The sequence below is a fragment of the Fusarium keratoplasticum genome, chromosome 1, assembly GCF_025433545.1.
Source record: "Fusarium keratoplasticum isolate Fu6.1 chromosome 1, whole genome shotgun sequence".
NCBI lineage: Eukaryota > Fungi > Ascomycota > Sordariomycetes > Hypocreales > Nectriaceae > Fusarium > Fusarium keratoplasticum.
In genome coordinates this window covers 4,671,452-4,688,608 of record NC_070529.1, presented here as the reverse complement: position 1 = coordinate 4,688,608, position 17,157 = coordinate 4,671,452, and the positions used below count along the sequence as shown (strand labels likewise).

The following is a 17,157-nucleotide window of genomic DNA, read 5'->3' as shown; positions in this document are numbered from 1 at the left end:
AATTTTGTAGGTGTCAAGTTGCGAGTCAGTTACCCTATTATTGCGGTTGAGAACTATGCTTGCAAGATTGCCTGGATTCTGACCTATGCACATTTGTTGATGTAAAGATCAAGACTTCAGACAATTCCTTTAGGGACTTTTACATGTTACTGGCTGATTCAGTGAATTTGTGTAAGTTATTCGGTGCTTCGCCTTGGCAGCATTACCTATTCACCAGGTCTATTTCGAGAAGCAGAGTGCTAAGTGCGCCTATCCTAACAACTGAACATTGGATGCTACCCTGGGCACAACTATTCAGTCACATCCTTTATGTGACTTATGATGGGCGGTGAAGTTTGAGAATGCGCTTGACTTTCTTCTGTTTCAAACTGGTTTGCCTGATATCCTATTTATTAGATACATCGGACACATTTTTCTAGTTGTCATACTTGGCCTCTCCCAATCGGGCAAGTCGGTCAACTTTTAGGACATTATTTGCTTTTCGTCTGTTGTTTATGTTCCTCGCTGTTTATTTTACTATCACTCTACTTATACTCTTTGCCAGTTAGTGATTCATTTCCCACCAAGCTCAAATACTCATACACTCAGGGTAAAGAACGAAATGAGATGTTACATAGTGCTAAGGTATGCAGATCCTCCTTAAAGAAAACAGGGTTTTATAATATTTTAAAAGTTTTGATATCTCTTATGTATAATTATTTTCAAGGCCATAGTCTGAGGAAGAGTAAGAGGGGCGTTGTCGTTCTTTTGTGTCATTTATTTCTTCCCTCTCATGTTACACACAACTGGTAGAACAGTGAATTTTTAATTGGAGACGTCTTTCCCTACACCGCTTGGCGTCTTGGCACTTCTAGCGCTCTGTAGCAGGCGAGAAGCAATCGGAGAGATAGATCTCGATTACAGCCGCCAAGTTAGTTCTTCACTCACCTCTGTCTCTGATTTCTCGTGATCCCGAGGCTTGTGCCTGAATGAGGGGCTGTATCTTGCAAGTACCGACTACTTTGAACTTGACGCCGCAGGGCATCGGTGGAGATTACCGGGTCGCTATCCATTTTTTGCCCTCATTCTCGCTGGCTTTCGTATTTGATCTCGTTGTGCCGAGGTGATTTGATGTCATCGATCCATGTGTTTGAGGCCGGAGAAACCGACCACGCGTGCGTAACAAAGTGGATGAACATTGTGGGATATTGCCCGATTGCTGACTCGTTCCCCTTCTGACTGTAAATCAGTGACTGTTATTTACCCAATGTCGTCAAGCGCAGTGTCGAGCAATTCATGCTACCAAGCATTAGGGATCATGCGCTTGCTGTGTGGTTTGACAATCTCACATGTCTGGAGTCAGACGTTGGCATGATCGGTCCGTTGCACAAGACAAGGATGAGTGATGCCGAGTTGGGCAAAGCCCCGATGCATTTTGGGAAGCTTGGAAGAAGCCCTAGAAAACCCTGGGAGCCGAAAAGGAGCGGACGCTAACGTGAGGCGATCTCCGGCTCTTGCTGCTGCCAAGCTGGATCTTGATTATGGGTAGGGAGCCTATTCGGTCGTGGCAAGGTAAGCTCCGGAGTTTTTTCCCCATGTGTTGGACGATGGGTATTATGGGTATTATGGGAACTGGATATTGAGCTATAATTCATTCTGCAGTCTCTGTGCAGTTGCGTCGGATAATTTTTTTTTTTTTACAACATTGCCAGTTGCCACATGCATCTTTACGCCTCGCAAACATTCCATACTGGTCGGCAACTGGCATAAACCTTAACGTTAAATACCTATAGCCGATGACAGACGTGCGGCTTGTTCCTGTGACAGAAGGCATCGGCGGGTGGTTGGTTGCTGCAGAACACCCGTTGGACACGGAGCCCATCTTCTGCCAACTCAAGATTCGCAACCGGAAACATCATTACTGACGTTTACAGATCAACTCCCTGACACTAGTGCGCGCGCCTCGTTTGCGAGCCATTCCGGACCAAGCAGTCCATCGTCCGGGCGGTCCGATGATGGGCTTTGCATCACTGATAAAAGACGTGTAAGCAGACAGCGCAGGTCATCTGAGGAGGCATCCACCTGTCCATCGACAAGCGCTCCCTGCCCTGGTCAAATAAAAGTAAAACAGGCGCTGGCGACTGCGAATGGGAATCGTGATGAAACAGCACCACAATCCAGAGCACAGTGTCGCTGACACAGTAACATCCGCCTCGCCACACCCATTTGCGCCAGATCGCTTGCGGCCGGTACAGTGCCCATACCCCCCGCCCGCACAAGGAGCCCTGCAACCGACAATCTTACTGGACACCTCACGCTGTAGCAGGGAAAACCGCCTAACTGGAACCTGCCCGGAACTCCACGCTCCACGCCCGCCTTTTTTCCTGCCCACTGGCATCTGCCGACCCGACCTCTGGATCCCACACGACACTCTCGACGCCCGGGTCCGTCTCCAAAGCATCAACATCCTCCAGGACCGGGACCGCGCTTGAGAACATGTCATGGGAGTTGCCCGTCTTAACCACTCTCATCCTCAGCGTCCTCGGCTTCTGGTGGGTCTATAGCCCTCGCGCCAGCTACCAGAAGGCCTTGCTCTACGCCCTGCTCTGCAGCCTCACCCTCCTCGTTGACCCTCGTCGCCTGCTCGAGCATATGTCCCCAGCGTCCATCGAGGCATTGCTAGATATCCGCATCCATGTTCTGCTGATACACCACTTCAAGATGGTTCTGACACTCGGTGCCGTCGTCTGGTGAGTTTTGCCCAACACGTCACCTCTCCCTCTGCCCCTCATGTCCCTCGGCAGATGCATAGTTCCTCCTCTCTGCTTCGCTCGTGCTAACTGCTGTCTTCCCAATCCCAAGGCTGCTGCATCGCTCGTGGCAGACTCTATGGAAACCCGTCCCTGACCTCATTAACATTCTCGGGGTCGACGTGCCTGAGCCTCCCGACGTGTCGCTTGCTGGCATTCGATCCGACGCCGCCACCCTGAGCTGGACTCGACCCAATAGCAACAGACCTGTGCAAAAATACACTATTCAAGTCAATGGCGTTCATGGTGGGTGCTGGTGTATCTCCTCCTTGCATTGTCGTGGCTACTGACATGGCCCCCTTATAGTCGGCGATTCGCCCGGAAACGAAGTTGCCATTACCGTTACAGGGCTCAAGCCCGATCATTTTTACAATATTCGAGTCGTAGCTGTCGGTCCGAACAACTTCCAGGCTGGAAGCCAGGTTCTTCGTCTGCGAACCTTCGGAAAGGATGGCAAACCTCAGCTTGGCAACTCGCGCGTGCCCACAAGTTTCGCCAACAATGATCACCCCCGCCCTAGACTTGGGGACGAAACCGACGATGCCGACTCGCAAAGGAAGCCACCCGTGCCCTCTGTTGAGGCAGCCCCCGTTCTCGATGGTAACAACGCGTCCACGTCCGATGTGAGCACGACCGCTCCTGGCCAGCGACGAAATACGGTCAATCGGCGACATTCGCCATCCGTCGCGAGCCTGGATCAACCGCAAATCAGGGCGTCCACGTCAGATGGCCCGGAACTGTCTCTGGATGAGCTTAACCGCCGATTTGAGTCTACGAGAAGGGAGGTTGACGAGATTGTTGCTCAGATCGCTAAAGAAGAATGCGAACTTCGACAGCAGGAAGAGGAGCTGAAGGCAGAGAAAGATGCCAAGAGACAAGCTCTGAGGGAAAAGGAAGACCAGACCGCACAGCTCAAATCCGGCGTGAGAACGTCTATGGAGCAGATGCGTGCTGCAGAGAAGGAGCGTGGGAGAAAGCGAGATCAGTTGAATGAAAAGGAGAAGAAGAAGTCCAAGGTTCGAGACAACATTGCCAAGCTCGAAAGCGAAGTTGAGAGGATGAAGAACGAGAGGGAGGGTTTTGATGCACAGAAGACGGAGTTGGAAGCCAACCGCGATAAGCAAGGTCAAGAGCTTGACGAGTCAAACGCGGAGCTTCAAGAGAAGTGTGCAGAATTGGAAGCCGAGCTGAAAGACAAGGGGAAACAGCTTCAAGACCTTAAGGCTGCCCGGGAGCAACTCCCAGGGGGCAACGACGAGCAGTGGAAGGAAAACGATGCCCAAGTTCGAAAGGAGTGGGAAAGTAGGCGGAAAGAGTTGCACAGCCAGCTGGTTGCTGAGACTAAGAAGGGCCATCAGCTGGATATGCACATCAGGGCGTTGACGGAACAACTGGCAGCCCTTCAACACCAATCCGGCCTCGCCTACTACAACCAGGCAGATCCTGCGGCCCTGGAATATGAACCACCGGTGTCAACTCAGGACAAGCGGCATAGCGGGAACAGCAACTCTCTTTCCAACCTGAACTTGTCGCCTCCACCCGGCCAATTCGCCATTCCCGAAGACAGCTTCCCCGTTTCGACTGGTTTCACCCGCGCAGGTTTTGGCCCAGGGTTGTTCATGGATATGACTGCTGATAACCCCGACGATCACCAGTCAGAATCGGACTTTAGATCAGCCGCCGGACCTCTGAGCCCTACCGCGCACGCCCTCCTCCCATCCGATATCTTTGACGAGCTTCTGGAGGACACCGAGTCGAGACCTCCACCTTCTCATTTCTTGCCTGAGGCTATCACAGCTGGCGAGGATGACCGCCCACAGTCTCCTGCCTCATCGGACGGCCGGTCACTGAATGTCTTCTCTAGTCCGCAGGGTTCATCGCACAACCTACCGTTCCCCCAGTACACAGAGAGCGACGCCCAGTCGTTGAATCTGCACGCATCCCCAACGGCACCCCCGGCAACTGGGCACAGACTGACAAGTTTGCTGTCTAACTTCCAGCGTAACAGAGCCCCGAAGCCATCCGACGAACTAGGACCTCTTTTTGGTACTCTTAAACCGGGCCAAAGCCAATCATTCCCTCGAAGTTTGGAAGACCACGAGATCTCAGGAGCCAAGCGCAGGATCAGCTTTAGCTGGATGAAGCCGCATGCGGGCCCAGAGTCGAGTCGAACTGCTGGGTCTGGCTCAAAGTCATTCTCGACTCGCCGGCTGAACCCCTTTGCCAGCAGTGCAGGAGCTCTCACTGGTGACAGAGACTCGCCAAACTCACGCCCCGCATCGATAGCATCGACAGATCTTCCACGACCCTCTACGGACAGTGGTTCCATCTGGGGAGTACCAGGTGACTTCTCTTTGATTGCTAAGAACCGCATGTGGTCGGCCAATGAAGGGCGATGGCCTTCACGGAACCCTTCTCGTCGGCCATCAATTGGTGGATCTCCATCTAATCTAGAAACTTCCCTTGCATCTGCCGAGGATGAGATCTTGGATGTTGACGACTTGCTTAACCCTCAAACGTCACCTAGTCAAGTGGGTGTTATTGGTTCTCGTCCTCCGAGCCACAGAGCATCCATGAGCCAACGACTTAACCCGGCGGCGCCCACATTTATGGGTAGCATCTTTGGCGTCAGGGAGAAGGACTCTGGTGCCGAAAAAGAGAAGTCCAAGGGCAAGGAAAAAGAGCGACACCGGGACAAGTCCAAGGAAGGAAGATCAAAGAGCAAGGAGGCACTCACACCTTCGATTGAGGTGCCTCCTAGCCTAGACGACTCACCTTCAGACTCGCGGATGTCTCGAGATACGTTCTCGGTCCATACTCAGTTGTCAGTGTCGGAGTCCCACGAGTCTTTGAATCTCGACTCGACAGCTTCCAACTCGACGGATCATAATGCTCCTAGCCATAAGGATCCTGAGAATGTCGTCAAGAAGCTCTTCCGTAAGGGAAGCTCGAGTAAGTTTAGCTTGTCTTCAAGACTGGGCAAGGACTCGGGTCTCTTTAAGAAGGGGCCAGGCAGTGCTACTTTCTCGGAGAAGAACATGTCTGCGGAGCACCGGTCCAGCATTGGCGACTTGGATGAATTCGGCGAGGACTCAACTCCCCTTGGACGAGGCACTGAGAGTATGACGAGCAGTCCGTCGCTGGGGACAGGCAGCTTCCGCTCCAAGGACGCCAAGGAGAGCCGGATGAACGCGTGGCGCTTCGGAATCAAGAAGAAGGGCAAGGACGCTCCTGCAAAAGAGAAGGAGAGCATGGATATCGAGAGGCCTGCAGATACGGAGTAGGCAGAGTACTGTATGTGTACTGTTCAGTGGTTACAGTTCCATTGTCTAGTGAAGTAGCATTCACTGGAGGTGGACGCAGCAAAGTCATCGAATCAAAGAGTTGATAACAATCACATCTCACCTATTTTGGATTTTCTTATAATTCCCCTGAAGCGCTGGTTGGCCTCGCCTGCCTTTTGACATGAGTTGGTGTTTTGTCGTTCAGGGGTAACAGGAGCCCGCGCTTCAGCCACATCCGCGTGGGTTGGGGCGGCACGACGGGCAGCTTATGGTTGATCAAGGACCCGCTTTTCAACCATCCATCATGACAGTTAACACGTGCAAGAAGCAACAACAGCTGTAGACGCTTCCTCATGCCCAGTTCAACAGCATCAACTTCTATTCAATGAGGCACGGGAGATTATTGTTGCACGGGACCTTCAATTGACCGCCAAGATGAACGGAAATTTGCCCGAAGCCTCAGACTTGGATGCAGGTAAGCTGCCTACCTACCTACCCACCCTTGCTCTCCTTGCCATGGACGCGCCTAACTGTGCCTTCGCGACAGTCGACTACGACCCCATAGATCATTTGAACATCCTCTTTTCCCATCCCTCCGCCGTATCCTCTATTAGCGAAGTGTCAAAGACCCTACAGAGCCACCAGAATGCCCTGTCCAACGACATCGCAGCCCTGGAGACTGAGCAGGCTTACGGCCCTGACTCCAGTTTGGAGCGCATGCAATCGGCACAGGCTGAGCTCGCTCAGCTCTTCCGCAAGATAGAGACGGTGCGGTCACGAGCGATCGAGACGGAGCAAAACATCACATCCATGACGGCCGATATTAAGAGACTTGATGGCACAAAGCGCAACCTGACGCTGAGCATGACAGCCCTCAAGCGGCTACAGATGCTGACGACAGCGTATGAGCAACTCAGGGGGCTCGCCAAGACGCGCCAGTATCGAGAGTGCGCAGGACTGTTGCAGGCTGTCCTTCAGCTCATGAAGCACTTTAATAGTTACCGGAGCATTGAGCAGATTGCGACGCTCAGCAGAGGCGTGGCTGAGCTGCAGCGGGAGCTCCTGGAGCAGGTCTGCGAGGACTTTGAGATGGCATTTGCAAAAAGCGAGGTTGGCGCTCGCAGGGGGACACTCGTCGAAGCATGTCTCGTCATGGATGCTCTCGGGGACTCGGCCAAGGCTCGTCTCATGGCATGGTACGTCAATACGGAGCTGCGAGAGTACCGACAAGTCTTCCGCGGGAATGACGAGGCTGGCAGCCTGGACAACATCGGGCGGCGATATGCATGGTTTAAGCGGATGATGAAGACACACGATGACGAGCACGCCATGATCTTTCCTCCTCACTGGAGGGCCAACGAGACGTTGGCGACGGCGTTTTGTGACGGAACTCGCGATGACTTCAAAGGTATCCTGGAGCGGAGCATGCGGCGAACCGACGGCAACAAGATTGACGTCAACCTACTTCTGAGCTGTCTTCAGGAGACGCTGGACTTTGAGCAGAGCCTCGAGAAGCGGTTCGCGACGTCATCGAGAGCGAGCATTGATACGCTTGGCTCGGTTGAGGAGAAGACGCATAGCTTCCACGGACTCATCTCTGTTGCATTTGAGCCGTACTTGAGCTTATGGGTTGAGTCGCAGGATAAGCAGCTTGCGGCCATGATACCAAAGTACCGCAACCAGCCGCTCATCCCGCCGGACGAGGAGTTCTCCCCTCAAGCTGTCATGACGTCTGCGATCGAGTTGTTTCACTTCTACAAGCTCACGCTGTCACAATGCGCGAAGCTATCCACTAGCGAGCGTCTCCTTGACCTGGCCAAGACACTTGCCAAATACCTGGATGAGTATGCACAGCAAGTTCTGCTATACAGGCTGCAGTCAGGAGGCCCCCAAGGCCCCCCGATCGAAGATGTGGTGCTTGTTCTAAACACAGCAGACTTTTGGCACGTCAACACCAGCCAGCTCGAGGAGAGCATCAAAAAGCGTATTGATAGCGAGCTTGTGCCCAAGGTAGACCTATCGTCGCAATCAGATGCCTTCCTAGGCGTGGCGAGCGCATCTGTGCTGGCGCTTGTACGAGCAGTGGAGGTGGACTGCGAGGGCGTCTGGCGCGAGATGAAGAACACTAACTGGAGTACAATGGAGAGCGTCGGGGACCAGAGCTCGTATGTGGGAGAGCTGGTGAAGCATGTGGATGGCAAGGCAGCAGAGATTCTCGCCGTTGTCTCGAAGCAGCAGTATGCCAGGGCGCTCTGCGACAATCTGGTGGAGCATCTGGCGACAGGCTATCTCAGTAGCATTGTGCAGTGCCGGCCTATCTCTGAAGTCGGCGCAGAGCAGGTGAGTTTCTGATCAAGTAGACTAAGGTGTATGGCAACTAATAGGCTTCTAGATGCTACTGGATAAGTACGTTCTCACCAAGGCGTTTGAGAAGCTGCTGCTACACCACGCGTCGTTCTCTGGACAGGATGCACCCCCATCGAGCTTCGTACGGAGAGTTCAACATTGCATGAGCCGCTTTGACCCCTTGCTCAAGACATTGCAAGTGCGGCCCTCACCACCAGAGGGATTGGTGCAGGCGTATTTGATTCACATCGCGGACCGATCCGATACCAACTTCAAGAAGATCTTGGAGTTGAAGGGCGTTCGCAAAGCAGACCACGCACATCTCATCGAGCTCTTTGGCATTCACCGAGACAGCACGCCTAATGAGAAGTTGGTGGCTAGCTCACCGCTACTGGCGCCTCTCATGACCTCGTCAAGCTTGGGTAGCAGCGTCGGCGCTGGTGCTTTGGGTTCCATGAACCCGACTATGGCAGCAGCAGTAAGCCCACGGTTCGAGGCAGGATCACTGGGCGAGAAGTTGCTCAGTGCGGCTAGGGATATCAGCCAGAGCAGCACGGGCATGGGAGGCGCAGCAGGACAGACAGGACTGGAGAAGGCTACGATTAACGAGAACCTTCGCAACTTTGGCAAGTTCTTCAAGAGGGATATTGGAGCACTAGGCGCGAGGTTTGGAAAGCGAGACGGCAGCGTGGGAGCTGACGAAGGACAGCGCTAGACGACCAGCGTTGTGAGTACGTTTACTTTGTATTCGATGAATGTGTAATAAACTGGGAAATGGCTACAGCGTGGGAACGATTATCAGGCAGAAACGACGGGAGTCTAGATGAATCATGTCAAAAGCCAAGCCCGAGTGCCCCTTGTCATGAGGAATCATCATCATCTCGCCATCGGCATCACCAAGTGCCGGCGTTGGCTTAGTAACGTTTCCGAATCGCCGAGAGTGACAAGCACGGGTTTTCGGTCCTCGCATGAATGAATAGAATAGAAAGAGCAACTGATTGATAAAGCAAGGGACCAATCCATCAGATTCCGAAACCTCCACACTCGCGCCGGCTTATAAATCGATCCAGGTCAAACTCCCCAATCACGACTCATGGTTCTATTCCAAATTGTCATTCCAAATCGTCCCCCGAAAAACGCCGTCCCTCGTCGTTTCCGTCCCCAGTTGCATCACATTGCGTCGCCTTCCCCATTAAGGTACCGCGGTGTCTAGCCTCTCACAAACGCCGAAGTCGCTCCTGCCCGTTTTTTTCTATTTTGCCCCTCTCTCTCTCCGACTACGATACCCCACCATCGAAACTAACGAACGAGGCAGCCACGACCCCTACCTCACCTCTTTTCCAGCTCCAAGGCGTCCATACCTACATAAGTCTACACCTTTTTAAGAAGATCAACATCCCGCTCTCTTCTCCCCCCACCATCACCAACACCGCCAAACTGTTCTCCTCAGCCTTTCGACGAGTTACCCTCCGCTCAAGCGCTGGCCTTTCCATTGCCGCCGCCGCGACTACTCTACAAAAGACCACACGACACCCAGCCGAGTTTGGCGCCAGAAAGATGCACAGCAAGGTTGTCAGTACGTGATCGACCCCATGCCCCTCCAGGATACAGCTGCTGACCTTGATGGAACAGTTATCGGCTCAGGGCCTGCTGCCCATACCGCCGCCGTCTACTTGGCACGAGCCGAGTTGAAGCGTGAGTCCTGTCCCTCGAATTCTGCACCGCCGGCCTAAGACTGACACTCGATGCGACAGCCGTCCTCTATGAGGGTTTCATGGCCAATGGCATCGCCGCTGGCGGCCAATTGACCACCACCACCGATGTTGAGAACTTCCCCGGTTTCCCCAAGGGTATCATGGGACAGGAGTTGATGGTGAATCCCCCTCTTGAACCCCTCGAAAGCATCTCCGCCTAACCACCACTTTGCAGGACAACATGAGGGCGCAATCTGAGCGCTTCGGAACCGAAATCGTTACCGACACCGTCGCGACCCTCGACCTCTCCAACCGCCCCTTCAAGTACACCACCGAGTTCAGCCCCGACGAGACTCACACCGCCGATGCCGTCATCATCGCTACCGGTGCCTCGGCTCGCCGCCTCCACCTCCCCGGTGAGGACAAGTACTGGCAGAACGGTGTCTCTGCCTGCGCCGTGTGCGACGGTGCCGTCCCCATCTTCCGAAACAAGCCCCTCTTCGTCATCGGCGGTGGTGACTCTGCCGCTGAGGAGGCTACCTTCCTTACCAAGTACGCCAGCCATGTCACCGTCCTCGTCCGTCGCGACGTCCTCCGTGCCAGCCGTACCATGGCCAACCGCCTTCTCGCCCACCCCAAGGTCACTGTGCGTTTCAACAGCCATGCCACCGAGATCAAGGGTGGCGATGACGGCCTCATGAGCCACCTTGTTGTCAAGAACAACGTCACCGGCGAGGAGGAGACTGTCGAGGCCAACGGCCTCTTCTACGCCATCGGTCACGACCCTGCCACCTCCCTCGTCAAGGGTCAGATCAAGATGGACGAGGATGGCTACATCCAGACCATCCCTGGCACCACAAACACCAGCGTTGAGGGCGTCTTTGCTGCTGGTGATGTTCAGGACAAGCGGTATCGACAGGCTATTACCAGTGCTGGTACTGGATGCATGGCCGCCCTGGACGCCGAAAAGTTCATTTCCGAGCACGAGGATCAGCCCAACTAGCAAACTACATGCTTAAAATCTCCCATAGACTTGTGCCATTTTAGAAAAACTGAAGATATAGACATTTGGACCAAGGCAAAGAGCAGGAGCGGTAAATACAAACTTTGATAGTTAATTGTCACGATATTCAATGTAAGGTGTGTTCACTCGTGCGTGTTCTGTGTGCAAACTGTCCATGTACTGAGAATTGCCCGTCGTTTGCGGCATTGCTCTTGATTGCGTCTATGTATCCGGTATTTTATCATTATCCCTCCTCGTTATTTTGCATGGCTTCTCCATCAAGCCTACTTCCCCTTGGCCAAGCAAGGATAACAGCGTCATAATGCTATCCAACTTGGCCGTTATGGTATTATAGTTTTGCCTTCTTACTCGCGCTCCAGAACAGCAGGCGCAGTAATCTCTGTGCCAGAGACCTTCTCCAGACCCTCACCACCCTATCCAATGTTAGCATTGCATTCCCAAGTTACCTGTCAAAGGATCTTGACTCACGTAGCTGATAAGCGGCGACACCTCGACGCCAACCTCGGCCTTGTCGCCAACAACAATGGCGCCGGCGGCCTCAACCCAGCGCTTGCCCTGGGTCATGATATCTCGCTTGCTGGTGTCGGGGTCGTCCTCGCCAGTGCCGGGGGCGTTCTTGAGGGGAGAGAACTCATCCTCACGCTTGACTTCGAAGCAGGCAAACTTATCGAGAGACAGCAGAGGGAACACGTCAAAGACGAACTGCTCAAGCTTGATGCCGTTGGGCTTCTCGGGCTTCACAGTCTCACCACTCTCGAGGTCGGCAGCGGGGATCTTCTTGCGGGCGATGTGGTGGGGGAGCTTGTGAGCCCACTCAGGGATGGAGTCGAGGAAGCGGAAGGAGTAGTAGTGGTTGACGATGTTGGCAGCGCGGAATCGCAGAACGTCAGGCTGCTTAGGGTCGGCCTCCTCAGCGGTGGCCTGGTCAATCTCGGAGTACTCGACAACATCGGGCTTGCCGTTCTTGGAGAGAATCAGGCCGACGGACTCGGTGGCATTGCGCTTGCGGACGACCTTGGTAGCAATGTCGACGTCGAGAGAGGCCGAGAAGCCGATGAAGACGGGGTCGGCGACCTTGACAAGGCAGTTGTCGACACAGTAGGCGTGGATGTGCTGGATTCCACGCTTGCGCATGTCATCGAGAACACCAGAGACGACGAGAGCCTGGTAGATACCACCATTTCCGTCGGGGGCAACGGCGACCTTGCCCTTGGACTCGAGGAGGATCTTGCCGTCGTTGGAGATACAAGGGAGAACACCCTGCTCAAAGATCTTGACATTGTCCTCGCTCAGGCCAAAGAAGTTGTTCTCGCGGAAGAACTTCTCGGTGGGACCACGGGTAGGACCGCTGGTCATGACGTACCAGGGCACAACGGCAGCATCACTGCCAGCCTTCTTGGCGGCAAGCTCCTGAACCTTGGCAATTCGCTCGCCCTGGATCTGGAAGAGAGACTTGTGGGAAGGCAAGCCAATATCGTAACAGCCCTTGGGAGCAGAACTGCCAAGTCGGGTACCCTGACCACCAGCCATGAGGACGACGGCAACCTGACCCTGGGAGATGAGGTCAAGACCCGAGTCATACCACTTGTTAATGTCATCGGCATTGGAGTCGAGGATACTAGCGGTGGCGGATTCGGGGAGAGGCTCGAGGACATCGGGCTTATCGCTGGTCTTGGGAGGGTTCAGCGCACGGTTGGTGATCTCGTTGATGTGGGCGGGATCGAAGCCGGAGAGCTGCTGGTAGAGGGTTCCTCGCTCGGCGGAGGACAGAGAGTCGTAGAAGGTGAAGACCTGCTCCTGGCCGGCCTGAGTGTACTTCTCCTTGAGCTCATTGAGAGCCTCGGGAGTAGGCTCAGGGGCATCAGCGCCCTGGCCAATGTGAAGAGCCTGCTTGATGGCCTGCATTGCGACTGATGTTGGGAGAGGCTGGTAGAGTTGCGGTGAGGACAATTAGGGGAAAGAAGACCTTGACAGCAATGAAGCAAAAAGGAAGAGCAATTGGGAGCTAACAGACAAGAAGCTGGAAGCTCGAAAGACGGTGGAGGATGAGAATTGATGGAGTATGGAGGGGAGAAAAATGGAGGAAGAATAAGCTCGAGAGGAAGGGAAGGAGGTGATAAATACGAATCTGATCTCGGAAAGACCCTTACACAAGCCAACCTGGCTCTTACTGGCACGCACCTTCCTTGACGTTCTACTGGGATTTGCCAACTGGACCTGCACCTTACCTTACTCGTCCGGCAGAAGGTACATTCGTCACTGTAGGTGAAGCTCCTTCCCCGCCGCCGCGCCGCCGCCGACGCTGATGCCCCTCTCAGCTGCCCCGCCAACTGCGTGTCCAACAGTCCGCGTTGGCCAATTGAGAGGTGGGAAGTAGCGGCTCAAGGGGCCCATCGATCCTGCCTCATGTCTGATGCTGATGCACCAAGCAGACCCAAGATGCAAGCATCCGGCCTTTGCTGAGAGGCGCCATAGCGACCCATGCCGCTACGCTGCCACCTCCTATTCGCCCGTCCTGGTGGTTGCTGATTGAAGACCGCGTTTGAGGTTGGGAGCGTAAGCCCAGTAAGCTGTGAAGCGTCAGACAGCTTCAATGGGTTCTGTTGCAGGCGTCGAAACGTAAAGAGAACACCTCGACAACAACTCTCCCGGCAGATGCTACGGCTCGTATCGTCGGTCAAGGCAAGGCCCACGTACAATGTATCCATCCATGTCCCTTGGGGCGGATAGATTCAGGGGCCAGGCTCGTTCATGCCCTCCAGTGTCTCACAGCCCCCACCGTATTAGCCTGCCCTTGTCGGTGTGGCTGTGGCGGAGGCTGACAATTGCCGGGGCCTCTCTCGAGCGCTGAAAATAGCTGGGAGCCGCTGACGGTCCCAAGGCTGACCTGCCTGTGGCGAATGGCCTAGAACAGTCTCTTCCCGTCTTTCTGTAGGTTCGTGGGAGAGTTGGAAGCTATTCTCAAGCTAACCAGGCAGACGCCTCTTCATTTCCCGCGGCGTGTTTTGGCAAAACGAATATGGTCAAGGGGGATTTCCCATATCTACAGACACCAGCAAGCTGAAATTCTACATCCTCGCTCAACCGTAATTAATCGACTTTTTGATCTCCACTTGCAACAACGGACAAGATGGCTAAGCGCAAGGCCACCAAGGAGGCCGATGTAGAAGAAGAGCCTGTTGTTGAAAAAGTCCAAGACGAGGTACAGGAAGCTCTCAGCTCGCCTCCTAAACCGGCAACTTTCAAAGGACGCCTGCAGCTCAACGACTTCGTATTCAAGTCAGACCAACCGGATTCAACCAGTGGCGACAGAAGAAGGTCGCCAAGATTCGCCAGCTCAGCCTCAGCCTCGTCCACTTCTACTGTTGCTTCCAAGAGGATTAACAACGATGACCAAGAAGACGATGGAGCCAAGCCTCAGAAGAAGAAGAAGCGGGCACGCACACCCGCTGGCTACGCGCCCCCATCAACATACGCCCACCTCCCAGGTCTCCCTGACGCCATAGCTGACAACCTCCTCGTCCTCTTCATCGGCCTGAATCCGGGGATCCAGACGGCACGGACCGGACACGCTTATGCCCACCCGTCAAACCTCTTCTGGAAGCTCCTATTCTCAAGTGGTGTAACTCCGCGCCCCTGCAAGGCGACAGAGGACCGCCAGATGCCGGAGCTGTACTCGCTTGGCCTGACAAACATCGTGGCCCGCCCAAGTCGCAACGGCGCCGAGCTTAGCAAGCAGGAGATGGATGAGGGTGTCGAGATTCTTCACGAAAAGTGCCGCAAGTACCGGCCTGAGTCTGTTTGCGTCGTCGGCAAGAGTATCTGGGAGAGCATCTGGCGTGTCAGGCACGGTAAGCCTGTTGGCAAGGCCTTCAAGTATGGCTGGCAAGATGAGACGGAGAACATGGGCGTCATTAAGGGAGAATGGGAAGGAGCCAAAGTATTTGTTGCCAGCAGCACAAGCGGACTGGCTGCTACGTTGTCACCAGCGGAAAAGGAACGTATTTGGGGACAACTTGGATCATGGGTTAAGCAGAGGAGGGTGGAAAGGGAACTTAAGGCGGGAGACAAGACGGAAGAAAAGACGGATGAGACTGAAGCGGCCGTTTGAAGAATCAGCTCCTGCTCTCACTTTGGACATAATATCTCTTTCACATCCATATTAACCAACATCACATCTCACACATTCCTGGCCAGGGGTTAGGTATCATCGATATGTGAATCCCGCCCGTCTAGACTAAACTTTTGCCATGCCAGGCCCATTCTCGGATTTCAACTGAAATGTACATCTTCTCACCAACTCCATACGCCGGAAGGACGCCCATCGGAGGCCTGGGTGCTTTACTTGCATCGCTTCTCGACCACGTTGGGTCCGTTCTCCTCGTACTCCTTGCGCGAAATCCACATCTGGTGGAACGTGCCCAAGCTGGCGAGGATGCTGCCGCCGATCCAGGCACCGAAGCGGCGCTCGCTCGTCAGACCTGCCGAGTGAATCTTGATCTTGAGGCCGGGGTACATGGCCATAAGCTCGTTATTCAGACGGTCGTTGAAGCCGTTGATCAAACTTGTGCTACCTGTGACAACAACGTTGGCGAGGAGGTTGCCTCGGAGGTCGACGTCAACTGCAGCCAGGGCTGAGCGAATCAGCTCAGGGATCGTCTGAGCCTTGGTGAGGCGCTCGGCCTCAGGGATAGGATATCCAGCGTTCTCATCCCACATGCCCTCAGTTACTCGGAATCGCTGCTCGCGCCACATCTGGTTGTAGCCATCGGGCATCTCAAAGACACGGCCAGGCTGTGTCTTGACATACTCCTCGTTGCCAGGCACGTTGTATCGGCCAGGACCACGCCACACCTCCACCACGGACTCCTTGAACTCGGTCAATACCCGCTCCTCTTCGTAGGCGCGGAAGGAATCGCTGATCTGGAAGGGGAAGTGGCGTAGTCGAACCGAAGGGGGTGCCAGGGCATCAACGGGCGTCTTGTTCTCGATCATGAAGGTGGGTGTCAGATCAACCTTGGGCTCTGATGTCTCCCAGAGGTTTCGAATCTGGGATGAGAGCCAGAGACCACCGACGGGCGACTTCTGGATGGATCGCTTGAGGACCATGCCATCATGGATCGCAGTGACCGAGGTGTTGGCGCCGCCCACATCAATAACTAGTGAGGTGGCCTTGCCGGCGGCGAACGCTGCCAACACGGGGGTACGGCTGAGCCAGAAGGCAGGGCAGCCCCAGTTCTCCATGATGATCTCGATAGCCTTCTCTCGCGACTTGGGCGTGTTCCATGGCGCCTCTGTGATCAAAAGAGGGTTCTCCCCCAAAGGCTTCTCGACCGATTCTGTGGCCTCTGCGTCGTCCATGGCGACATCGCCTTCACCATCCTGAGCCTGGTCCTTGGGGTCATCGTTGAGACCGTTCTTGGAAGGAGGCGTTTGTCGTTCGGGCTGCAGACGCTTGACAAGCATGTTCTCCCATACTCGAGCTGCAACATCCCAGTCTTCCACAACGCTATCCCGGTTCATGTAGTTGCGAACCTCAAAGTCGGCGCGGGGGACGAGGCATTCATCGCCAAAGATGTCGCGAGGCGGGTCGCTCGTGGTATGGCCGTAAAACGAGGGCAGGATAGACTTGGGGACATCTTCGCCGGCGAAACCTGCTCGGGTGTAGCAGTAGCCTGGGTCAAGGACGAGAGCAGAAACCTCATCTAGATGGCGATCAAGTTAGTGGAGATGTTGATGGAGGGTGGACGCGACATGGGGGAGCTAGAGCTGCGCGTACCTCCTCCATAGATGTCGGTGGGCTGCACCGCCGAGGAAAGGGGTTGCTGCGCCATGATTAACTTGGTTCAGGAAGAAATCGATCTGGTGATGGCGGAGGTCAATTGGATGATCCGGCGCAAAGTATCGCGAATTTGGTGGAGTTGCGCCAGGCCAAGTCAGACTGGATGGATGTCGCGTAGGAACAAATTTCAGCCTTGGCCGGGTGGTTGGCAGCAGCTAAGCTTTCGCGCCACACTCTG

The 17,157-nt window shown here is 54.5% G+C and overlaps 6 protein-coding genes across 6 annotated transcripts; 4 read left to right on the top strand and 2 right to left on the bottom strand.

Moving 5' to 3' along the window:
* Positions 1-2,475: 2,475 nt before the first annotated feature.
* On the top strand, positions 2,476-6,073 carry NCS57_00139500 (Fibronectin type-III domain-containing protein; the record flags this gene model as incomplete). The annotated part of the gene is made up of 3 exons (XM_053051460.1): positions 2,476-2,729; positions 2,842-3,035; positions 3,096-6,073. 3 exons carry the CDS (start codon positions 2,476-2,478, stop codon positions 6,071-6,073), a joined length of 3,426 nt encoding a protein of 1,141 aa, XP_052919975.1.
* A 435-nt stretch (positions 6,074-6,508) lies between these two features.
* Positions 6,509-9,134, top strand: NCS57_00139400 (uncharacterized protein; the record flags this gene model as incomplete). The annotated part of the gene is made up of 2 exons (XM_053051459.1): positions 6,509-8,413; positions 8,466-9,134. 2 exons carry the CDS (start codon positions 6,509-6,511, stop codon positions 9,132-9,134), a joined length of 2,574 nt encoding a protein of 857 aa, XP_052919974.1.
* A 500-nt stretch (positions 9,135-9,634) lies between these two features.
* On the top strand, positions 9,635-11,116 carry NCS57_00139300 (Thioredoxin reductase; the record flags this gene model as incomplete). The annotated part of the gene is made up of 4 exons (XM_053051458.1): positions 9,635-9,995; positions 10,052-10,114; positions 10,174-10,292; positions 10,349-11,116. Exons 1-4 carry the CDS (start codon positions 9,977-9,979, stop codon positions 11,114-11,116), a joined length of 969 nt encoding a protein of 322 aa, XP_052919973.1. The 5' UTR covers positions 9,635-9,976.
* Positions 11,117-11,481: 365 nt separating this feature from the next.
* Positions 11,482-13,042, bottom strand: NCS57_00139200 (uncharacterized protein; the record flags this gene model as incomplete). The annotated part of the gene is made up of 2 exons (XM_053051457.1): positions 11,482-11,550; positions 11,606-13,042. 2 exons carry the CDS (start codon positions 13,040-13,042, stop codon positions 11,482-11,484), a joined length of 1,506 nt encoding a protein of 501 aa, XP_052919972.1.
* Positions 13,043-14,267: 1,225 nt separating this feature from the next.
* Positions 14,268-15,248, top strand: NCS57_00139100 (UDG domain-containing protein; the record flags this gene model as incomplete). Its single annotated transcript, XM_053051456.1, has 1 exon — positions 14,268-15,248. One exon carries the CDS (start codon positions 14,268-14,270, stop codon positions 15,246-15,248), a length of 981 nt encoding a protein of 326 aa, XP_052919971.1.
* Positions 15,249-15,478: 230 nt separating this feature from the next.
* Positions 15,479-16,971, bottom strand: NCS57_00139000 (Actin-related protein, ARP4 class; the record flags this gene model as incomplete). The annotated part of the gene is made up of 2 exons (XM_053051455.1): positions 15,479-16,842; positions 16,917-16,971. The coding sequence occupies 2 exons, from the start codon at positions 16,969-16,971 to the stop codon at positions 15,479-15,481; spliced, it is 1,419 nt and encodes a 472-aa protein (XP_052919970.1).
* Between the last annotated feature and the right edge of the window lie 186 nt (positions 16,972-17,157).